The 21,148-nt window shown below is 46.0% G+C and overlaps 1 protein-coding gene across 1 annotated transcript in view; it reads right to left on the bottom strand.

The window, feature by feature from the left end:
* Window positions 1-21,148, bottom strand: part of LOC119382391 (F-box only protein 6) — a gene marked incomplete at its 5' end in the record, with an annotated part of 60,582 nt that overhangs the window by 15,950 nt on the left and 23,484 nt on the right. Inside the window, 1 exon segment of the mRNA XM_037650085.2 lies at window positions 11,666-11,801. Within this exon segment, the coding sequence (XP_037506013.1) occupies window positions 11,666-11,801 (136 nt within the window).

Below are 21,148 nucleotides of genomic sequence, written 5' to 3'. Positions count from 1 at the left end.
TCACAAGAGCAACCACAGTGGGAAACGGTGGAGGCAACGAAGCGTCGATTAGAACACTGGTGGTGTGCGAACTATCTGCAGGATAGAACAGGTCCGGCAGCAAATACACCAAACCAATAGTTAGAGACTTATTGTGCCAGATCCGGATTTCCCGTTTGATCGCCCGTTACAAAGGGCAGGGCAACAATATCATCATCATCATCATCATCATACATTTATTAAGGTGAGGCATTCACGGGAGAGCCATTTCGCTGGTGTGTACGCTGTTCCGTCGCTGAGAATAAGCACATGTTTGACATAAAAATTTGTCTAAGCTGGCTCACTTCATGCAGTGTTGTTGCTTTCTTGGAAAGGCAAGTTGATCAAGTGAGGAGGTTGCATTGTACTTGGCTCGCTTGCATCTTATATGGTGTTGGTTTGCTGGGTTGTAAAACAGTCTCGGTTTTAAGATCAGAGAGGCTCGTTAGCATTTTCTGGGGCAGCTACAACATCGTCATGTGGGTGTAATCTGCAGTGATTTTAGGTGCAGCGATACATGACAACACATCACTGGGCTGCTTCTCAGCGTTCTTGACCTGGCAGCCACTGGACACAACAAACGGCCATCACGCACAAATATCCACAGAGCCTTCTCTTTCATGTGCATTTTTGCCGAAGAAACTCTAGCTTCCTTTTCCATATTAATAGTTTTTGCATATAAAAGCGACACCACAAGCCAACATACACAGAAAAAATCACACGTGCAACTATTAGTATTTCTGCGGGCCTCTGTTGAGAATAGTCGTGCCCGCTGCACTGTTTCGAACAAAGCTGAGTTCTGTTAAACCATAACAAGAGGGATATGCGCCGCCCTGGTTTGGCGCATGTGCACAAGAATTTTAGAAATGGGTCGATTTAAGTGACAGCAGAGAAATTCCGTTTCATGCACTACATGCGGCAAGGCGTGGGTGAGAGCACAGACGATGCTATGCTGTTTTGAGAACATCGCCATTAGGAAAACAACGTGGGATTGCACCGTGCTTGAGCGCATACTAACAGCAGACTTGCACATACTGACTCATGACAAAACAGCACAATTAAAGAGGTGCCACCGCACCACTTTTCAGTGGCAATCTCGCAAAAGGTACAAACATATGTGACGTCTTAGTGCCATTGCCATGAAAGTACAACACCACAGTAAGTTCGTGATGCAATAATAGCCCATGAAAAAAAAAATTAAATTATTAGCGAAAAAATTCAGGGGTACAGTCATTACATGAATGCTCATGTGAGCAAGTATGGTAGACACAATATTACCAAGAAAAATTTATTAAAAGGCCAATAAACAGGCCCGTCGTCAGCACCTGTGCAGTGCGGTCTATTCTCAGTGTCCTGTTTCTGCGCAGTTTGAAAAACTATGTGTACGTACCAACAAGCACGCTGAGCCACCCTTTTGAAATTATACATTGAAACCAAGAGTGCTTGAAACAGGCACCGTTGTGAAGGAAGTCACAGTAAAGCAGTGATAGCTTTCCACTTATGATTGTTTCAAGGGGTCACGAACTACCCCTTGCGCTTGGCGTGAAAAACACCTTGGAATGAGTCGGACCCTTCCCAGGAATACATAGCCGAAAGAATTTTTTGAAAAGCTAAAGTAGGACCGGAGATATAGCGATCGCTACATTTACCTGACGCATTCCCTCTCAACTCTCTTCATTCCGGAGGAGAGGGCAGCGCCGTTCGAGGTGCCCCGCCCAGTGCACTACGTCACCTCGCTTCAATGTTGTGTGGTTTCCTTTACGCGTAACTTGGTGGTGTTCATGGCTGCTGCTGGCAACTCATAGTTCCGGTCGGCTGCTTCTCGCTGCGCAGTGTATCACGTCTGGGGTCTAGGTGCTGATGCAATCTATTTGCATTGATACTGTCGTCTAATAAGCTGTGTGTCCCTTAGTCGCATACGCCTACTGGCTCGGAGGCGCGCATGCTTACGTCCTCTGTGGGAGACTTGTTTTAGATTGTGTGCGTATGTCAGCAGCAGGCGTAACAGCACGCCAATGGATCCCGTGCTCCGAGCGCGGATTGAACATACGACACGGGAAATGGGTTTCGACCCTTATAGTGACACACCACTAAGGTCTACAACCCGGGAACCGGCAGCTGTCACTGACCGTGGGAAACAGAGGCTGTGTATGGTACACTGCAAACGCAAACTAGCCTAATTGGGCATTTTAAGGGCTGCAATCCTCCTCAATACTACCTGCATCTGGACCATACTCCCTTAGGGTGTAATGAGGCGGGCGTAATAAGGTTCTGCGTCCTCAATATTACTTCGTTAAGACATTATGTGGAAAAAAGGTGGGAGAAAGGAGGTAAATTCACGATCTAACGTCATTCATCACGAACGAGACCAAAAACTCCTATTTCACCTCCTCTGTCCCTTTTTCTTTTTATTTGTTTCCGAAGCTCTCTACAATGCCTTCAGTGCTGACGGGCATGCATGCAGCTGTGCGGGGGGAAGAAGTGTGTTGTCATAGGAAAGCACAAATTTCTCAGAATGCTTATAAATTCATGAACGTGGCTAATCAATAATTTCTTCGCCTCATCAACTGATATACATTGTCGTACGGAATGCTGCAGAAGGCACACCTTGGACCGTTGGCCTTGGGTTCACGGAGCACTTCGACCACAGAATAACTTTGCTTATTTCGTTTTCCCATCAAATCAAAATTAAACTAAAAGGAAAAGTACGGATTGCTGGGCGAGTTAAGGTAAACACACAGCAGGTCCACGAAAGATCAAAAAAAGGTTTACACTTGAGGTTTCCGATTTTCCTGATCATTTTGTATGTTGTGCACATATGACTGCAAAGCACGAAATCACAGTTCGTTTTCAAATAAAAAACTTTTTCAACACAGGAAAATTCGACAAGTGTCACCGGCTGACGACGACCATTTTATGAGGAGTGCGTTTTCGTAAATTCTCAAGCATGCTGGCAGCTACTGAAGCTCTATATTACAAATATCTTTCCTTTTAGCGGAAGTAGAAGTAAAGAGGAAATAGCTCATATCATTTAATGGAATTCTGAGCAAATTATGTATTTTTAAAAATTGACGAAAAACGTTGCGTTTTTGAAAATCAGTCGAATTTGGGACGCTATGGCTACTTCTGTGACCATCTTAGCTTGTTCATATTTGCAGTATGAATAGGCCTTTATGTGAATAATGAACCTCTGCATTTGTATTTCTCTAATAATTTTCAAAGTAATAAATTTTCACGTTCGAAACACGAAAAAGACAAAAGTGCTCCTTGATTAAAAAAATTATAATAAAAAAATCCCAATCTCAATTTTGTTCAAAGTCCCCCAAAATGTTCTCAAAGGACTGCAGAATGATATTATGAAAAAACATGTATCATTTTTATTAGAACAAAAGCAGAAAATGTCAAACATTGTGTTTCCACAGCGTGGTGGCTACTGCGTAAAGGACATCTCTAGTAACAAGAAAATACAGTAACACGTCTTTTTTCTTCTCTGAGCTTCGCTAAATAACAGTAATGATCTATTGTCGGAAAGTGGGAACTGTTTTGTAAAGAAAAAGATCGTTCCAATTAAATGCATTTGCGACACCACTTATATTCCTCGTCGACGGGCAGCACAGACATTTTCATTCCTCTGGATAATTTTTTTTGAGTAAATGCGCTTATATAAAAGCAACGAAGTTAAACGCGAAATTTGTGTAGCTGAGTCGATCATGCATTGTAAGAATGTGAGAAATCGCAAATGGCGACAGTGGTGAACGGCGAGTACCGCAGTGCAACCTACGCACAACAGCCACACATGGTTTGCCAGGCTTTGTCGCTCTGCACGAGAAAATGCTGGGGTGTCGATTGCGTTGGTTACACGATACATTTTTCACCATTCGTCTCTGCCCGCCCGGTCTCTGGATCCGCACCGTGCGGATCGTGTGGCGGATTGAGTGGCCCGCGCTACACGCCTTCCTTCGTGTAAACGGAGTAGCATGCGTTACGCGGACAGGTGCAAAGGGCGGCGCGATAGATGCCTGCCTGAGCAGACGACAGCAACGAGCACGGCTGTGCCAGTCAACCAAACACCACCTGAGAGAGAAGTTAGGCATCCAAATTGTGCTTCACTTTGGTGCGATCACTGCCCTACGCTCTGACGGTGGCTATGGGTAGGCGTTATAGCCATGACCGAGTTTTTTTGTACGGACTACCTCATGGTGCACAAAAAGAAAATTCCGCTGCAAGGGAATTTTCGTTGTGTAGAAGATATCGGATCAAGTCTCTCTTCTGCGGAGGGTCATGAAGCAGGATGCGCGCTCAATTCGAGGGAGACCAGATCTGCCGGCACTGCTTCAAGAGATACAAGGACATGCAAAACAAAGCAGATGCAATGCAAACAAAATGTGTTTTGTCCGTGGTCAGAATTGCTGCCATCAATCCTCACGTAATTGATTCTTTTTAAACTCTGCATTGATCACATAAGTTTTGACAATGTACACATTTGGGCCAACAAAAACAAAACCTCTTGGCGACCGCTCTCCAGAAATTGATTTCCATTCCTGAAGAGACCTTGCCTTTTATACCAATCTCTGAATTCTGGCACAGCACAACATCATTAGAGACGCATGGAGGGAATGTGTTCTTTAGCATGCAAGATATGAATTATACTCAACTGAAATAGATGAAAGAAAAGGAGGCTACAACTGAAAGTGCCTACTGTGGACTGAGGGATGTCTAACACTGGCGTGAAGTTGCAAACCACGCAAATGCATTTAATTGGAACAATCTTTTTCTTTAAAAAACAGTTCCCACTTTCCGACAATAGATCATTACTGTTGTTTAGTGAAGCTCAGAGAAGAAAAAAGATGTGTTACTGTATTTTCTTGTTACTAGAGATGCATACCTGCCAAGTTTGGAGAAACGAAATCCGGGAGATCTACTCAACGGGGGGTGGAGGGGTGGGGGTACTGCGATAGCCATTATATGGACACTGTCAGCGGGATTTTGCGGTCGCCGCTGATCTGTACAGATTCCAAACCGATAACATCGCTAACGCATCGTCTGTTTCACGTATGAGTAAATGCGCGCTAGCGCTAGGGACGAACGCGGTTGAAGCAGAGATGAAACGACCGGGCCGTCACCGTCGCGCGAAGGGCACATGCGATAACATCGCTCCACGTGCGAGGCCTGTCGTCGCTTGCTTACCAGTTATTTCGTCAGGCAATGGGACCATAAGGGGCGCCGTTGAGACGGGAACGGTCGCAAGCGCTGGTGAACACGCTATCTCGACAGACATCGGTAACGGCTACCAGGGTCATAGCCCAGGGGGGGTGAACCCCCCCCTCCCCCGAAATTTTTCAGTTTTGCTTGCGTACATACACACGTACACATAAAAATGCACGCACGAACATACATAAAGCATGGTTGAACCCCCCCCCCCCCCCCCGAAAAAAATTTCTGGCTACGCCCCTGACGGCTACCCTTTTAATTGCTGGGCTCTCCACCTAAAGCAGCAGTGACACAAAATTTTGAAGGCGAGATAACTTGAGGGATAGATTTGTGTGTACACAAACGCGTCATCTATGAAATATTAACAGCTGATATAACCTATAACACATTTAGGACCAATTTTTGAATTCCGTGTAGCGCATCTGTACGCGAAACGTCCCACCTCGCGTCACCGTGACGCACAGGGCGCGCAATGCACTGGACGCGCGGGGCAAAACTGGATTTCCGGGAGATTTTCCTATGACCCGTACAACCGGGAGAAACGTTCAAAATCCGGGAGTCTCCTGGGTAATCCGGGAGACTTGGCAGGTATGGAGATGTCCTTTACGCAGTAGCCACCATGCTCTGAAAACACAACGTTTGACATTTTCTGCTTTTGCTCTAATAAAAATGATGCAACATGCTTTTTCATAATATCATTCTGCAGTCCTTTGAGAACATTTTGGGGGAATTTGAACAAAATTGAGATTAATAATAATATATGGGGTTTAACGTCCCAAAACCACCATATGATTATGAGAGACGCCGTAGTGGAGGGCTCCGGAAATTTCGACCAGCTGGGGTTCTTTAACGTGCACCTAAATCTAAGTACACAGGCCTCAGACATTTTCGCCTCCATAGAAAATGCAGCCGCCGCGGCCGGGATTCGATCCCGCGACCTTCGGGTCAGCAGTCGAGCGCCATAACCACTAGACCACCGTGGCGGGGCAACAAAATTGAGATTGGGATTTTTTGATTGGGATTTTTTTATTATAAATTTTTGAATCGAGGAGCACTTTTGTCTTTTTGGTATTTCGAGCGTGAAAATTCATTAGTTTGAAAACTACTAGAGAAATACAAATGCAGAGGTTCATTATTCACATAAAGGCCTATTCATACTGCAAATATGAACAAGCGAAGATGTTCACAGAAGTAGCCATAGCGTCCCAAATTTGACTGATTTTCAAAAACGCAGTGTTTTTCGTGAATTTTTAAAAATACATAATTTGCTCAGAATTCCATGAAATGATAACAGCTATTTCCTCTTTACTTCTACTTCCGCTAAAAACAAAGATATTTGTAATATATAGCTTCAGTAGCTGCCAGCATGGTTGCAAATTTACAAAAACTCACTTTTCGTAAAATGGTCGTCGTCAACCGGCGACACTTGTCGAATTTTCCTGTGTCGAAAAAAATTTTTATTTCAAAACAAACTGCGATTTCGTGCTGTGCAGTCACATGTGCACAACATACAAAATTATCAGGAAAATCGGAAACATCAAGTATACACCTTTTTTTGATCTTTCGTGGAATCGACCAGCATTAAGATAAAAGGAAATGGTGGCAAGACCTCGATGTGGCTGACTGACATGGCATGCACACTCAGTATACGCTTTTAGATAACAAACTGGCCAAGGCGGCCTGCCTCAACGCACGGAATAAAATCCCGTGCGGAGAAAACACGTCGCAAAAGAGAAAAAAAAAACCCCTAAAAAATGCAATTCTTTTTAAGCGGCCGCTGTGAACGGGAGGAAACGAGAAAAAATGCCCTTCGACCTTCGGATGGCTGCAGCCCGCCTGCTCACCGGCAAGAGCGAGGAAATCAGACAATCAGACGCGTCGGAATACAAGCAAGGTGGGAGAAGCGTCGCGACGCATGTGAGCATGAAGGGGGAAAAAAAGCACAAAAGAAAGAAACGCGAGATGAGAGTCATTTTAGGCTGGCCCCAGCAGCGTGCGGAATGCCCAAGCAAAGCCGTCGTAGGATTACCTTGGCCTTGTGAACGCTGCTTCTGAACTGCCCAGCTGTGTCGGCCGTGTGTGGGCGTTTTGTGCCTGCCCTCGCCGCTGGACGTGAAATGCGTGGTTTGACGAAATGCAATATGCCTCACTGCGGGTGCGATATGGTGCGACGATGACCCGGCGACTCAAGAAAGCCTGCCACTTTGTATATTACCAAGCAGATGATGGGCACGCTGCGTTCGCAGTACCATCAGGAACACAATGGTAAGTAATACTTATGTTTCCTCTTTTCGCGCGTCCTTATTGTTGCTCGGGCAGCCATAGGTGTCGTTCTGCCCATTGCGTCCAGTAAAAAGTGCAATGAAAAATCGAAAAAAAAAAAGAAAAGACATTCACATAGTGACGATTTGTGATGAATGTTTAGAAAGTCATGTGAATATAGCACATGTTTTGCACAGCCAGCCAATCGATACACCAGTGCGCCTTGAAAAAAGATGTTTGTACGACATAAGTTCCTTCCTTGTGATAAAGTATAAATGAAGCAGAGTGCTTTCAAGGAGTATACACTATCACGCTGTCGTGTGATGAAATGTGCATTGAGGCCAAATTTGTTTTCTGTTTGCTGAGAGACACTGAGCTAGCTCAGTGTCTCTCAGACGTTTTGCGCAGTGTCTCGTCCTCGTCTCTGAGGGGTTCTGCGCAGCGGCTGCCCAGAACCCTACAATGCAAACACAGGCGGTCTTAGAACAGCTCAGAACACACTGCTGCCACTAGGCGTGTGCAGCTCGTGAAGGAAATGACTAAAATTCATCATCAGCCTGTGTATGCCCACTGCAGGGCAAAGGCCTCTCCCATGTTCCGCCAATCAACCCGGTCCTGTGCTTTCTGCTGCCACGTTATACCTACAAACTTCTTAATCTCATCTACCCACCTAATTTTCTGTCTCCCCCTCACGCGTTTGCCATCTCTTGGAATCCAGTCAGTTACCCTTAATGACCACCGGTTATCCTGCCGACGTGCTACGTGCCCGGCCCATATCCATTTCTTCTTCTTGATTTCAACTATGATATCCTTAACCCCCGTTTGTTCGCTTGCTGCGTCGTCCTCAATTTAAGTTGAACCCTCTTTGTAAGTCTCCAGGTTTCTGCTTCGTAGGCAAGTACCGGTAAGATGCAGCTGTTATATACCTTCCTCTTGAGGGATAGGGGTAGACTACCATTCATGATTTGATAATGCTTGCCGAATGAGCCCCATCCCCATCCTTATTCTTCTAGTTATTTCACTCTCATGGTTCGGCTCCGCAGTTACTACCTCTCCTAAGTAGACGTACTCCTTTACAACTTCTAGTGTCTCGCCACCTATCGCAAAGCGCTGTTCTCCCACTAAAATTGCCCCACAGCTAACGCCAATGGAATGCACATACATTCAGCCAACTGAAGATACTTTTGTCACACGCTGGTATCCACGAATTTTGGGCGAGCGAAGCATCGTCAATATATGGAGAAGCACTCAAGAGGGCACACATTTGTCATTTTTATATTAGCTTGACACGACGAACCAAAGAATTCTGAGTTGAAAGTGTTCACTTCGGCCTGCACGACGCCCGACAAATTATGTAGTGGCCTTATGTAAGCTTAAACACAGGCCAGTGGTTGTTCTTTGAAGACGACTTGAAGCAAAAGTACTCTCAGTGTGTTGACAATGGAATTCAGGTTGTATTATTTCGACCTTACTGCTGAATCCATCTTCGGGATATGTTTGACGTGAAGTGTATTATCCAAAGGCTAAATGAACGTATGCATTCACTGTCAAAAGAATAATAGTGTTAAAACCCTCAACTATAATCCAACCCTCAGGGTTCATGAGAGGGCCGCTCTCCGGCCTGTTAATTAAGAACCTGCTTGCAACTCGATCTGTGCATGCATTGATCAAGTCAGCATGAGATCCATGGGGATAGAATTCAATGCCATACACAAGTTTTGTAATATTTGAAACCAGTTATGACATTCAAAACTAATCGAAACAAGTGAGGCACAAGAGACTGCGATACCAAAAAGGCATTGTGGCCAAATTTAGGTTACGCTCAAACGTGCGCGGGCGTGCTGAGTTCAGCAGACAACAGTCGGCCTCTACCGGAAGTGAGTCATCGTTTTGAAAACTCGCAATAAAGTTTTGCCACATTTCAGCCTGTTTATTTAACTACAACAACTATTATACAGAGTGTCACCGGGAACAAGCGCATCTATCCAAACACCGCTCTTGATTTATGTCGGCTATTGGCGAATAAGGATGCTATGTCTCTTGCGACGTGGAAAAACAGATATGTGACGTCAACTGACAGGCGCCCCCCGCCCACCGGCGAGAGTGAGAACCAGCCTCTGTTTGAAAAGAGGGCGCCTGAGAAAACAGCAACTTCGTGCTCCGCTTGTAGCCATTACGAGGCGTGCACGACTGCAATATTTGGCTGAGCAGTTCATAGCTGAGTCAGCTTTCCACAGCGTGTGTTTTTCCAACAAGCCCAAGGGGTGCTTTGTGACCACTTTAAGAACATGACTATGCTGGGAAACCCACGTCAGAAAAGTAGGCATCTGCAAATTACGCTTTTCTGCATGTCACCTGCCTTTTATACAGGGGTGGAAGCGGGCTTGAGTGTTTTGGAGCAGCTCAAGGAGCAGGCATAATGCTGTTTTGGAGCAGCTTTGGAGCACCAAAATGTGTGTTTTGGAGCAATGCAAGTTAGTTTTGGAGCACAATTCTAGGGTCAAACATCATTGTTGTTTAATATTTTTTTTATTTCTGGTAAACACTAGAAATGCCAACGATTTTAGAAAACATTCAGTACTGATGAACCAACCACAGTTAACACAAACGATATATATATATATATATATATAGCGAGTGGCGTTTTTGTCAAAAGCCTACGCCGGCTTCAAATTGTTCCTTCGAAATGCGCGGAGGTCAGCGCCGTCTGGAGGCACTGGAAGAAACCAAGCAAACACGCGTCTGCACCCTAAACTCCGCTTGTCAGACGAGCGAGCGACGCGCCGCACGAGGCGTTTTCGAGTATGAAGACGCGACGGCGCGATATTGAGATGGCGTTCGTCAAAATGACGCGCGCGACCCTCCGACCACGCGTGAGTCGCGCCAAAAACTGCGCCATGCGGTTCGACCTTTCCCCTTCAAGTTCCCTTCCCAGATTTGTCAATTATTGGTGTCGGTTATAAGCACACAAATAAGGTACATGAGGTGCGATGACACTAGATGTCGCAAGCGCACAATTTGTATCGCGTGGTTCTGTTTTCGTACTACCTCACATTCGTCTGAGTAATAAGCGTTCCAAGTGACTATCTTATTCTTTTTTGTATATTTCGTCACTCGCCACCTCATGTACCAAACCACACACAGCAACTGCGGCGAGCGGATGCATGGTACGAGCTACAGCGTACTCAAGCACGAGCCGAGCGCAGGTTCTGACGAGCAAAAATCTAACAACGCGACCGATCGCACTGGCTCGTCGCTGCACGAGCGCGTTTACATGCTGCATTTATAACGTCTAAGGGCTTGTGCGCAATGCAAAAAATTTTCCACATGGCACGCTCTCACTAAAGAAAATGTGTTTCGGAAATGGTCCAACCGACTTACACAAACCGAAGCCTTGTGAGTGGTTTCGCGGTTGGCAGTGGCTTTATTGACCGAAAACGGATAAAACAAATTTTTCTTTCTCATGCAGACTTACGACACAAAATCCATCTTACACACTCAGCTATACAGCGGTTTCCTTAATGCAAAGTTTCTAAATAATGGTCGCGCGTTTACGTCCGCGGCAGCTGCTCGCACATCCTCATGGCTTCACATCAAAGTAAATATTCGCAGTAAATAGAACCTTTTCGACATTATGAAGTGTCAACGCACTTACTTTTATTCATGTTCGCAATCCCAGGCCACGATGACAGCAAACGCCTCGTGCGCGCAGCGCGCCAAAAAACTCCGTTGCCGCCGGCGCCATCGAAATATGCCGCACAACTCACTTTCTTGTATCTAAAAATGTTGCTTTCTTGTAGCTAGCTCCTGTACAGGCTCGCTAGCTTTTTTGCGCCTTCGACAACGTCACGAGAGCGCCCCAAGTGATGTGATGATGATATAAGCTCGCATAGGCGCGCCATGACACGGATGACAGCAGCACATGAAGGCACCAAACGTAGCCTCGGGGATCGGTTCCGGTAGCGCACCGGAGCCCATCGCGGAGGCCGTGCACCAAAGACCGCTTGGGAGCAATTTCGGCGCAATATTGCGTTTTGGAGCAGGATGGCGCAGCAGAAGCGGATTGGCGCAGCGTGGCGCAAATGGCGCAGCACTTCCACCCCTGTTTATACCACAGTGTAGAGCCTGGTGAGAAGGTTGCACTGCAGCCCAATGGGAAAGCTGCTGTTCTTACTTGATTCCATTCACGGCCAACCCACTGAAGCGTCAGAATGGGATCAGTGGTGTACTCGTGAAGCACTCTCCTTTTGCCGTTGAGGAGCGAGACAGTCAGTCGGTACTCACAGCCACAGTCAAATCGAGCCGCATGCCTGCACAAAGGCACATTAAGCAGCACATATATTCAGCAACAAATTGTTTGCCAGATACATCCAAACACAAGAGCTCAATGGCAACAACAAAACACATCACCAAGCCCTGAAATGTGCAGTACAAAGATTTATCACAAAGTTTGAATGGACAGGATTCTACCTATCTGCACATTGTGTTTCCATCTGTTGGCTCCCAAGTCAACTTCACATTCTCATTTTAAAGGAACACTGAAACGAAGCATTAAGTCAGTTTATAGATTGATAAAGCATTCTTCCAAAGGTTTGTAGATGATCACTGCAACGGTGCATTACAGGGATGTCAAGGATTTCAAAGTATTGTGTTCAATTCTTGAAACATGCTCGACTCATCCTTCTGGCTCAATCCAATGTAGTCCGCCTGGACATCCAGCATGTCATTGTGAGCAAATGAACCATTTGTTTTTATAGACTGCTTTCTGTTCAAGAGACTATCATTTGTTTCCCACTTGGCAACAACTCTCACTGCAGTCAGCAGTATTACCAAATAAATAAGCAAATTTAACTGTGGCAAGTGTGAATGCAAACAGTGGCACGAGCACTCAAAGGAGTGCAAACAAAATTAAAAAGCTCTGAATGTAAAATATACAACTATTCTAAACAGGTTTGGTTCAAGTGCCATGCAATGTGGCTGAATGAAATGATCAATAAAATAAGCTGCAGCACTGTTTCACAAGTAAGCCACATGTACAGGCATTTACGTGACAGAATTTGAAGCAGCAGCCGTCAAAACGGGTCACAACTTCTGAGAATGAGCGACAATTCATGACGATTCACTAGCATTCATGTTCCTCGCTAGAATTACCCTCGGGAATGAGAGAGCCGACCTCATCACTGCGAGTGGATCATGGTACGGCCACTCTACGTGGACAACATCTCATCCACAATGGCACAAGTCCACAGACAGTTAACAGGTTTGATTTCATGACTTAAACATCTGACATAAATGCACATAATTCCATCATCACGCGGATTTTTTTTTTTGTTAATCCGGTTGGGAATTGTCCGGCACCGGGATTCGAACCACGGACCTCTTGCATGCGAAGCTGATGCTCTACCACTACGCCATCGCTGCAACCTACGCCATCGCTGCAACTACGCCATCGCTGCAACTACGCCATCGCTGCAACTAGGTCAAGGTAGTGGCCCTTGAATAGGTATGCGATTGAGGCGTATCCAGATGGGACCTCAAAGCCAGCAAAACTGGATCACTGAACAAAAGGAAGTACCAGCAGAATAAATCTCACTTTCTATGAGGGTTCACGGTGCTTCCTTTTTTTTTCCGATTAAGTATATGGTGTAAGCACATGCTGCGCTTCGCACTTTTACGCTGCACTCTTTCTAGTCTGAGCGCATTAATTGAGCTACCTTGTCTAAAATAGCGTCATGGTACTGTGACGGGGTGCAGCCCCACTGGCGACCACAGCCAGCAATGCACTCCCTCACCAGAGCAGGATTGGCCACCCTGGTGTAGTACTTGGCCACTGCCTCCCACATGAACACACCAATTAACCCTCGGCCCTCAGTCCCCAGCGGCTGCGAAGCAACTGACCAAGGCGGCGGTCAGACCTGCGACGCAGCAGAGGGTGCTAAGAATCTCTGGGTATGGACAGGCCGCCATTGGAATCTGAATTTGGCTACGTATAACGCTAGAACTTTATCTAGTGAGGCGAGTCTAGCTGTACTATTCGAGGAATTAGAGGGTGTTAAATGGGATGTAATAGGGCTCAGTGAGGTTAGGAGGCCACAGGAGGCTTATACAGTGCTGAAGAACGGACACGTCCTATGCTATCGTGGCTTAGCTGACAGAAGAGAACTAGGAGTGGGGTTCCTTATCCATAATGATATAACTGGCAATATAGAGGAATACTATAGCATTAATGAGAGGGTGATATGTATCGTAATTAGGTTTAATAAGAGGTACAAGATGAAGGTTGTACAGGCCTACGCGCCTACATCCAGCCATGATGATCAAATGGTTGAACGCTTCTACGAAGACGTAGAATCAGCAATGAGTAAGGTAAAGACACAGTATACTGTACTGATGGGCGACTTTAATGCAAAGGTAGGCAAGAAGCAGGCTGGAGATCATGCAGTTGGGGAATATGGCATCGGCTCTAGAAACGCCAGAGGGGAGTTACTAGTAGAGTTTGCAGAACGCAATAATTTACGCATCTTGAATACCTTCTACAGAAAACGGGCTACTCGTAAGTGGATGTGGAGGAGTCCTAATGGCGAAACTAAAAATGAAATAGACTTCATAATGTGCGGCCACCCGGGCATTGTACAGGATGTGGAAGTAGTTAACAAGATCCGATGCAGTGACCATAGAATGGTAAGATCTAGAATTCAACTTGACGTGAGGAAGGAACGGCAGAAACTGATACGCAAGAAGCCGATTAATGAACTAGCTCTGAGAGGGAAAGTTCAGGAATTCAGAGTTTCACTTCAGAATAGGTACGCGGCTTTAACCGAGGAAACCGACCTTAGCGTTGACGCAATAAATGATAACCTGACTAGTATCATCAAGGCGTGTGCAGTGGAAGTCGGGGGTACAGTCGTTAGACAGGACACTGGTAAGCTATCCCAAGAGACGAAAAACCTCATTAAGAAACCTCAAGCTATGAAAGCCTCAAATGCAACAGACAAAATAGAGCTGGCGGAGCTTTCGAAGTTAATAAATAGGTGTAAAGTAGCCGACATAAGAAAGTATAATATGGAGAGAATTGAGCATGCTCTAAAGAACGGAAGAAGCCTCAAAGCTATGAAGACAAAACTGTGCATAGGCAAAAATCAGATGTATGCATTAAGGGACAAGGAAGGCAAGGTCACAAGCAATATGGATAGAATAGTTGAGGTAGCGGAAGAGTTCTACAGAGATCTGTACAGCAGCCGAGGCATTCAGGATGATAACGTAAGAAGGAGTAATAGCGCAGAGGAATCTGACATCCCACCAGTATTGACAGGAGAAGTAAAGAAAGCCCTAAAGGGAATGCAAAGAGGCAAAGCAGCTGGTGAGGATCAGGTAACATCAGACCTGTTGAAAGACGGTGGAGAGATTATGTTAGAGAAACTGGCCACCCTGTATACGAAGTGCCTCTCGACGGGGAGGACACCAGAATCTTGGAAGAATGCCAACATCATCTTGATCCATAAGAAAGGGGACGTCAAGGACCTGAAAAATTACAGGCCCATAAGCTTACTGTCCATTGTCTACAAGCTATTTACAAAAGTAATTGCTAACAGAATTAATACGACATTAGAGTTCAATCAACCAAGGGACCAGGCAGGATTTCGTACAGGATTCTCAACAATAGACCATATTCATACTATCAATCAGGTGATAGAGAAATGCGCGGAATACAACCAACCCCTATACATAGCCTTCATAGATTACGAGAAGGCATTTGATTCGGTGGAGACATCAGCAGTCATGCAGGCACTGCGGAATCAAGGCATTGACGAAGCCTATATAAACATAATGGAAGAAATCTACAGCGGATCCACAGCCACTATAGTCCTCCATAAAAAAAGCGACAGAATCCCAATAAAGAAGGGCGTACGGCAGGGAGACACGATCTCTCCAATGTTATTCACCGCGTGTTTACAGGAGGTTTTCAGGGCCCTAGATTGGGAAGAGTTAGGGATAAGAGTTAATGGAGAGTATCTCAGTAACCTACGATTCACTGATGACATTGCATTGATGAGTAACGCGGGAGACGAATTGCAGCTCATGATTACTGAACTGGATACGGAAAGTAGAAGAGTAGGTCTGAAAATTAATATGCATAAAACTAAAGTAATGTGGAACAATCTTGGCAGAGAACAGAGCTTTGCGATAGGTGGTGAGACACTGGAAGTTGTAAAGGAGTACATCTACTTAGGACAGGTAGTAACCGCGGAGCCGAACCATGAGAGTGAAATAACTAGAAGAATAAGGATGAGTTGGGGCTCATTCGGCAAGCATTATCAAATCATGAATGGTAATCTACCACTATCCCTCAAGAGGAAGATATATAACAGCTGCATCTTACCGGTACAGTAAAACCTCGTTAATTCGAAGGCCTCGGGACCGAGAAAAATAACCGAATTAAGCGGGATTCCCAATTATCCGAAACAACGCGAAATCAAAGAAATCAGCCAGAAAACGTGATGTACGGAAGCCACACCTTTATTGTGGCAAGTCCGCCTACTTGGAGAAAAATTCCTCCATGCGTGACTGACGCGTTCGGTAGTTCCCAGCACTGAAAGTCATATTTTCCAGCCTGTCAATGAGGCGCAGCATCTCAGCCTCGCCGCCGTTGCACTCGACGAAGCTGCGCACAACACTCAAGGCATCGATGACATCCGCCAAAGGGGGTGCTCGGGAGGGCTCGTCATCGCTGTCAACATTAGAGGCCGAATCGGTCGATCTCGCAGCTATCTCGCTGTCGATGTCGGCGTAACACGTCTGCACTGTGCACTCGACATTTGCGTACTCGGAGAATCCGATTGGAGTGCACTCCTCGTCCGCGTGCAAAGCCTCATATCGAGCGCAGAGAGTCTCCCCTTCTTCATCAAACGGGCAAGTGACAGCGGTGACAGCAAACTCAGCGGAGGTTGCCTCTTCTTTCACAAAACCGGCGTGCTCAAAACACCGTCGAATAACGGTGGTCTCCACCTGCCTCCATGAAGACACTCAAGCGGAGACAGGAGACAAATGGAGCAGTTGCACCGAATCGCACAATGCTCGCCAGCCGACATCCAAATGGCACAAAGACCAGGGTTGCCAGGTACTCGGAGAGCTACCCGCCAAATTTCGGCCCATTAATAGCCCAAAAGTAGCCAAACGTAATTAATAAAAAATAGCCCAAATAGCCAAAGAGTAAATATGAAAAAGAAAGCTTCTATTTATTATTTTTTGTACACAGATAGTTTAACATGAATAAAACAAAAAAAATGAAGCAGTATTAAAAAAGAAATCAAGACCTTTTGTGGGGAGTTACCCATATGATATGCATGTCTCCAAGTGTGCTGCTCCATGCAAGATCGCGTATATGGTGCGGATAGTAGCAACAGAAAGGAAATGCCACTTTATTTGCTGGCATTTCTATTTTCTTGTTGCTTTATTAATTTGTTTTCTTTGAAGTGACGCCAGCCACAATGTGATGATTGTAGCCAAAGGAATGGAGAAACCAATGAAGTTACTTCGTGTGTGCTTTCATTGACACTTTGTATTTAAATCCACAATTTTATCCGCCGTCAGAGGGAGCGACTCAGCAGCAACGCGAAACCCCGGCAAAAGAAGCTTCGCCTTCAAAGGAAGGGAATGAATTCATTATTACTGACTACCGTAACTGTATGGTGGAGGCTGCTGATACCTAAATAATGCAAAAGGCCAAGGAAAAGATAGTAGAAAGAGTGAAGGAAAGATAACTGTGTACGTAAACACTTGATTCACAACGAACTTGAGGCACAACAACCACTAAAGAGGAGAAAAGGCATCGGAAAACAAGCATTTCAAGCGAAGGCAGGTAGTAGCCCAAATGTAGCCAAATAGCCAACGACAAAAAATCCTGCCAAGTCCACAAAAAAGTAGCCTAATTTGGCTATTTATAGCCCAACCTGGCAACCCTGACAAAGACTCCACAAAACATTCACTTCGCTAGAGTGGCTAACATCGCTGTTGAGATGATGATGATCATGATCGCAACCGCACGCATCGCCGCCTGGCAATTGCTAAAACATGGCATCTAAGACGTATTTCCGGTAAAAAAAAAAACATGGCCTTCGAGATCCGTACATCAAAAAAAAAAAATGCATGTTTTAGTTACAGCCTCCGAGATTCGCAACACCCTTTGCATATCTTGGAAGTCGCGGCCAAGTGTGCCAATTAACCGGGAAGTCGCAGACTGGCCGCACCAATTATCCGGTTAAATTTACATGTAAAAATTTGGGACCGCGCAAATAATACAAATTATCCGGGATTCCCAATTAACCGAGTACAAATTACCGAGGTTTTACTGTACTTACCTACGGAGCAGAAACCTGGAGACTTACAAAGAGGGTTCAACTTAAATTGAGGACGACGCAGCGAGTGATGGAAAGGAAAATGATGGGTGTAACCTTAAGAGACAGGAAGAGAGCAGAGTGGGTCAGGGAACAAACGGGGTAAGGACATCATAGTTGAAATCAAGAAGAAGAAATGGATATGGGCCGCGCACGTAGCACGTCGGCAGGATAACCGATGGTCATTAAGGGTAACTGACTAGATTCCAAGAGATGGCAAACGCGTGAGGGGGAGACAGAAAATTAGGTGGGTAGATGAGATTAAGAAGTTTGCAGGTATTACGTGGCAGCAGAAAGCACAGGACCGGGTTGATTGGCGGAACATGGGAGAGGCCTTTGCCCTGCAGTGGGCGTAGACAGGCTGATGATGATGATGATAAATGCACATCTGACAGCAGATATGCATTTGATGATGTGGAAAGAGCCCTCATGCCTGGGCAGCAGTTTCTATGAGAGACCAGGTGCACTGGAAAGAACTGACAGCTCCCATAGAAACAAATGTGGATGCTGAAGTGGTGCGAGCATGAGTGTTCTTCTGGTGCTACTGGTTAGTTGAAATAAAGGCCTGAGCAAGACTGCATCACCTTTCAGCATGTCTGTCTTGTGGTGGGAAAAACAGGCACACTCAGCCGCATCTAGACAGTATGGGAGAATTCTGTAGATTGTGTGCGATGTATGTCAACTGTACAAATATAAAAAGGGCGAAAAACCAGGGGTGCTCCAAGTAGCAGACTTGCATGCCTAGGTTACACCGAGCAGAATGACATTGCAATTTGTTTGGTGTGGTGCATTGCAAGCATGTCATCAAGCACACAGTAAAAACATTCAGTGAGGCCACTGGTTTGAAAGTGGTATGCTGTAGTTGTGTGATGAACAATGTGGCTCTCTCCGAGGATGGCTTCAACTACTTAGAGCAAAAAACATGTCCATAATCACTGAGAAGTTCTGGAGTAAACCTGGATGAATCAACGAAGCAGGACGAAGGCAACATCGCGTGCTTAAATTTGGGGAGGGCAGCAGTTTCAGTGTATCGCATGAGGTGGTCAAGAGCAACGATGGCCCAGCGCTTACCACATTATCATAAAATTCCCAGCAAGCACCCGTTCCAATTTCACTGCCAATTTCAAATTTCCATGCTGTTCCGGGAAAGCGACCCCACACCCCTCCCGCTCCACACCTCAATCACCCATTGCGTCCATGCAACACAGGCCTGCTTGAATCACACCCAATCCTGCTTAGCAGCCCGATCTCTAAGCATCTCCACCTGCAATTCACCGTCAAAATTTGATGTTTTTCCTGCATAATCGCACTCCGAACTAAGCGCAAAACACCCATGATGATTTTCAGCAAAAGCATAGTCTTCGAGATCTGTATTCCATGATGCTGCGTATGACAACGTAGTCAGCAAAAGTAAGGCCTCTGATATCTGTGTCTCTTGCTTTGAGCACTTGCGTTGGCTCATCATTGGAGGTGCTTCCATGCCATGCTTCCCGCGGTCTGATCACAGTTTCATTGTGTATCTTGTGTTTGCGAGCCGTCATAATGTGTTGCTGGATCAGAAAGCAAGTCTGTAATCGAAGCAATCCGATGGTTCGGGCACTGCTCAGAAGTGATGATGGCGTTAAGGTCAACAGAAGAAACAGCCAGCTGGTATAGTAAGCAGCAGGAATTGTCTCCACGCAAGAGAGAGCACGAGAGGGTGTTTGCATTGCACATAACACACTGCGGTACACCATGGGGGTATCGTAGTCTAGCATGCAAAGTGCTTAACAGGTAAGAAGGTCTGAGGGATCTTTCAATGACAGCCAACATACTGCATGGTGGTCTGTAATATATTGTCACAAGGAGTATTTATTCAGTCAGCACTGTTTGAGCTAACGTTGCACACAGTGTACAGGATTGCAGGCCACCTCATTGATGGGTTCCACATTGCCAAGACATTTCTCTCGAAGCAGCATCAAAGGGTATGGCAATGGGTTGCAAACACAAACAGTGCTTGAGCCCTGTGTGATGTCCACGGTTGCCAAAAGGTACCAGCAGACCTCTCCGAGTAAGAAGCAGCCAGATGGGAAAACGAGTGCCATAGCATGACAGTGGCTGCTGCAGTACATGGGCACGACCACTGACGATTTGGGAGGAACATTGGCATCATCGCTCACAAGTAGTTTGCTTGAAAGCGAAAGATTGTTGGTATTGTCACCACACACTTATTTCTTCACTTTTGTGTCTCACCCACAAAAGTGGTTACCACCACTCGGTGCAGGCCGCACCGCAATGTTCGCGAAACTTGTCGATTATTTTAGATTATCCCGATTGCAAACAGACTACTGCAAGCAGTTGAGTTCATTCTAGAGCTAACGTGAGCACAAGCAGTAACGCTGAAATTTCCGATCAATTGTGTATTGCCACGTGCATTTCTTATTATCACTTTTGCTGTATTCGGTTTTTGCCCACAAAGACTGTCCGCAACGCTCAGCGCAAACCGCGCCTCACTGTTCGAGAAGATTCACGATTGTTGTAGATCGTTGCCCGAGGACAAGAAAGTCTGCTTCCTCATGCGAGGGGTAAAGCAAGAGCTCTTCGCTGGGCTGATGCGGAACCCACCCTCGACAGTCCAAGAATTCATCTCAGAGGCGACGGCAATTGAGAAGACGCTGGAAATGCGCAACTGCCAGTATAATCGCCGATCGATTCAAGACAGCCCAGCTGTTCATGCCGTCGATTCCGACGACCTGCGCGAAACGATCCTGGCGATCGTGCGGGAAGAACTGCGCAAGCTGTTACCCTCACCACAGCCTGAAGTTGCGTCGATCGCTGACATCGTCCGAGAGGAAATCCAGCAGTCTCTGGGCACCCACGAGTCGGTGCAGCCGCAGCTGCAAGCAGTGACCTATGCTGCTGCAGGCTTTTGCGCCTATTACAGACGCTTCGTCAAACACTTTTCACGGATCGCGGAACCACTGACGCTTCTCACGAAGACTAACGTGGAATTCAGGTGGGAAACGGTGCAAGTGCAAGCATTTCAAGAATTTAAACAACGCCTGCAGACGCCACCCATACTTGCGCATTTCGACGATTGCACCGATACGGAAATACACACCGACGCAAGCAGCGTAGGACTCGGTGCCATCCTTGTGCAAAAGACTGACGGGCTTGAAAGGGTTACCAGTTATGCTAGCCGGTCACTATCCAAGGCAGAAGCCAACTATTCCACAACAGAAAAGGAATGCCTTGCCATCATCTGGGCTACGTCAAATTTTCGT

Source organism: Rhipicephalus sanguineus, chromosome 2 (assembly GCF_013339695.2).
Source record: "Rhipicephalus sanguineus isolate Rsan-2018 chromosome 2, BIME_Rsan_1.4, whole genome shotgun sequence".
Classification (NCBI taxonomy): domain Eukaryota; kingdom Metazoa; phylum Arthropoda; class Arachnida; order Ixodida; family Ixodidae; genus Rhipicephalus; species Rhipicephalus sanguineus.
The sequence above is the reverse complement of the archived record's forward strand: the minus strand, read 5'-3'. Positions and strand labels throughout refer to the sequence as shown.